Source organism: Sinocyclocheilus rhinocerous, unplaced genomic scaffold, assembly GCF_001515625.1.
Source record: "Sinocyclocheilus rhinocerous isolate Xijiao unplaced genomic scaffold, SAMN03320098_v1.1 scaffold647, whole genome shotgun sequence".
Taxonomy (NCBI): domain Eukaryota; kingdom Metazoa; phylum Chordata; class Actinopteri; order Cypriniformes; family Cyprinidae; genus Sinocyclocheilus; species Sinocyclocheilus rhinocerous.
Genome location: NW_015632746.1, coordinates 1,296,529 through 1,299,754, shown reverse-complemented (window position 1 = coordinate 1,299,754; position 3,226 = coordinate 1,296,529). Strand labels below are relative to the sequence as shown.

At 37.6% G+C, this 3,226-nt stretch overlaps 1 protein-coding gene across 1 annotated transcript in view; it reads right to left on the bottom strand.

The window, feature by feature from the left end:
• LOC107743024 (NACHT, LRR and PYD domains-containing protein 3-like) overlaps positions 1-3,226 on the bottom strand; it is a 29,996-nt gene continuing 26,770 nt past the window's right edge. Inside the window, exons 4-6 of the mRNA XM_016556136.1 lie at positions 1,337-2,598; positions 336-509; positions 1-50 (exon numbers count right to left, since the gene is read on the bottom strand). Of these exons, the coding sequence (XP_016411622.1) occupies positions 1,794-2,598 (805 nt within the window). The 3' untranslated portion in view covers positions 1-50; positions 336-509; positions 1,337-1,793. The remainder of the gene's footprint in view (positions 51-335; positions 510-1,336; positions 2,599-3,226) is intronic.

Genomic DNA, 3,226 nt, shown 5'->3' with positions numbered 1-3,226 from the left:
CTGATGCCAGATCAGCACAACCTTCCTCTTTCACCAAACAGCCAGGTAATCTACAACAACAATAATAATGTACATGCATTTAATTAGTTTTATTTTTATTGATTGCATATATATTATATATATATATATATATATAAAATAAAACAGTGCAGAATATAAACAATTTTACTTTCTGCCTAAAACTTTTCTATCCAACTGTAGACAGCAGGTAGATTTGTAGTAGGCTAATGAAGGGAAAAACAGAACAGTTTCCCAAAATATTTTCCTCATAAACTTGCTTGACAGGGCGTCTGTAATTATTAAAATCACAAAATTAATCAGTGCGAAACACAAACCTGAGTATGTTGAGTTGACAGTTTGGACTTTTCAGTCCAGCAGCAAGCAGTTTCCCTCCTGAATCCTGCAGATGATTGTTACTCAGGTCCAGCTCTCTCAGTGGGGAGTTAGATGATTGTAGAGCTGAAGCCACAATTTCACAGTGCTGACCAGTGAGATTACAGCCTGCCAAACTGAAAACAGCAAGGACTCTGTTTAAAAGGCATGCTGGTGTGCTGATGTCCCCACCAGACTGAAAGACTTCCTTAGCTCAGTGCTTCTCAAACCTGTCCTGGGGACCTCCGTCATTGCACATTTTGGATGCCTCCCTCATCAGTCACACCACAATTCAATTCAGGTCTTGGAGTCTCTACTAATGAGCTGATGAGTTAAATCAGATGTGTTGGATGAGGGAGACATCCAAAATGTGCAGTGCTGGGGTAACTCAGGACAGGTTTGAGAAGCACTGCCTTAGTTAACAAACTTTACCATAAAAGATCATGTTAGTTTAACATTCACTCTCTGGACTGTTCCAAAAAAAAAAAAAAAAAGGTCCGAAAATTAAAACAAGTTCATGACGTAATTAAAAGTACATTATGTACATCATATCTGTAAATTTGTAAATTTAAACACTGGGACTCATTTAGGGTATTTGGTCAGGGTTTGAGCTAATCAGCAGGACACTGGCCCTCCAGGACTGGAGATGATAATATGATTTACTTGATGAGTTACTTTATTACATAAACCAATTATATTGACTAAAATCACCTAAACAACTGCAGAATCAGACTACATTTACTGGTTAAGTTTACAAAGCATGAAGCTATTTTTTTTACATTCTACAAATCTTTAAAAAAAAAATAATAATAGCATTGATTGTTTGGGAATGAAAACATCACTCACTGCAGTAATTAACATTTATGCTTGTGAACACAAACCCCAATAAAACACATCAAACTTCCATTACAACTTATGTTGAACCTTATGTTAAATATAATTGTGTTTAGCTTTTCACACTTACAAAGCTTTTCTGCAGTTCCTCACAGCAGGTAACAGTCTCCATCGACCCTCACTTGTTTTGATATTGTACTGTTTAAGGTCTAACTCCTCCAGCACCTCCTCTGACATCAGGATTATGTTTGCCAAAGTTGAGCATTGTGCAAGAGAAATATTTTTTTTGCTTGTTTTAGAGTTTAAAAATGCCTGCATTTCTTTAACAACAGAATTATCTTTCATCTCAATCAAGCAGTGTGATAGATTCATCCATCGTTCAGGACTGACGTTGTTTTTTTGACCTCGTTTGAGGTTTTGGATTATTTTCTTGATGCTCTCTGGGTTGTTCTCTGTGTGTATCAGTGCATCCTGTAAGAGTCTCTGATTGGACTCCAGTGAGATGCCATGAAGAAATCGAAGGAAAAGATCCAAGTGTCCATTTTTACTCTTTAAGGCTTTAGTCATTGCTCCCTTCAGAAACGTATTCAGAGGAACATCCTCACACTGATTTCTGATCCTTTCATGAGGTTTGACATCAACAGACCCACTGATGAAATCTGAGTCACATCAGAAACTTTCTGACTGTCTGAAAACATCAGTGAAATTCTGCTTTCATCCAGACCATCAAAGATGAACACAACTTTACATTTATCATAAATCTTTGAGTCCAGATCTTGAAGTTCAGGATCAAAGTCAAGCAGAAGTCTGTGAAGACTGTACTGATGATCTTTAATCAAGTTCAGCTCTCGAAATGTAAGCACAAACATGAAATCTACATCCTGATTGGCTTTTCCCTCGGCCCAGTCCAGAATGAACTTCTGCACAGAGACGGTTTTTCCAATTCCAGCGATGCCTTTAGTAAGAACCGTCTTTATTTTGTCTTTCTCCTCTCTTCTCATCTTCTCATATCCTGGTTCAGGTGAAGGATTAAAGATGTCATTGCAGTTGATTGGAGTGTCTTGGAGTGTCCTGTAACTTTTCTCCATCTGTAGCACCTCATGTTCTTCATTCACTCCTTCACTCTCTCCCTCTATGATGTACAGCTGTGTGTAAATCCTGTTCAGGAGAGTTTGATTCTCTTGTAGTTTGACTCCTTCAAATAAGCTCTCATACTTGTTCTTCATGCTGGTTTTGTGCTGGTCTTTGACTCTTTGTAGATCATCATGCACTGGTTGGTGAGAATTGAGCTGCAGAGCTGCTTCTGTGTCATGATGACTGATTTGGTTCTGACTGTAGGAGGATGTGAAGGTCTGACAGGACACATATCTGATCTGGTCAGCTCTCCCACCACTGAAAAGATATTAAGAAGAACAGAGAGACAAAAACAAACAGAAAGAGTTTTGTCAAAACAGAGAAAATATTTAAATGTCTCTAATATTAAATAATCTTATTTGAAATCATACCACAACCACATTTAGAAAGTTTTGTTCGATATGTGACCCTGCCTGTGAAAACCCAGCTAAAGTCATTTTTTTGTGATTCACAGTTTTCTACATAAAATCATCCTTCATAAAGACGTAGAACATTCTGTGAAAATATAACATTTATATCTTTAATATTGACTGAGTAAGGCCATGTCAAAGATTGAAATCATAGTGAAATTAATGGTTGAAAGCAAACTTTGATGCTTGTTATCTCATAATTAGATTTTGAGACTTTAGCCTGGATTTCACAGACAGGGTCACATATAGGCTAATTTTAAATATAATCAATCTATTGTGGCCAACAGATCCTTCTTATTACCATCAATATTACTCTGTGTCCCTGAATTTTTGTGTAATTAGACAAAAAGGGAATAGACATAGAGAACGTCTCAGGTTACTTATGTAACCATGGTTCCCGGAGTAGGGAACGAGACACTGCGTCCTCTAGGGGTCGCTATGGGGGAACGCCTCGTCGTGACCCGTGTCTGAAGCAT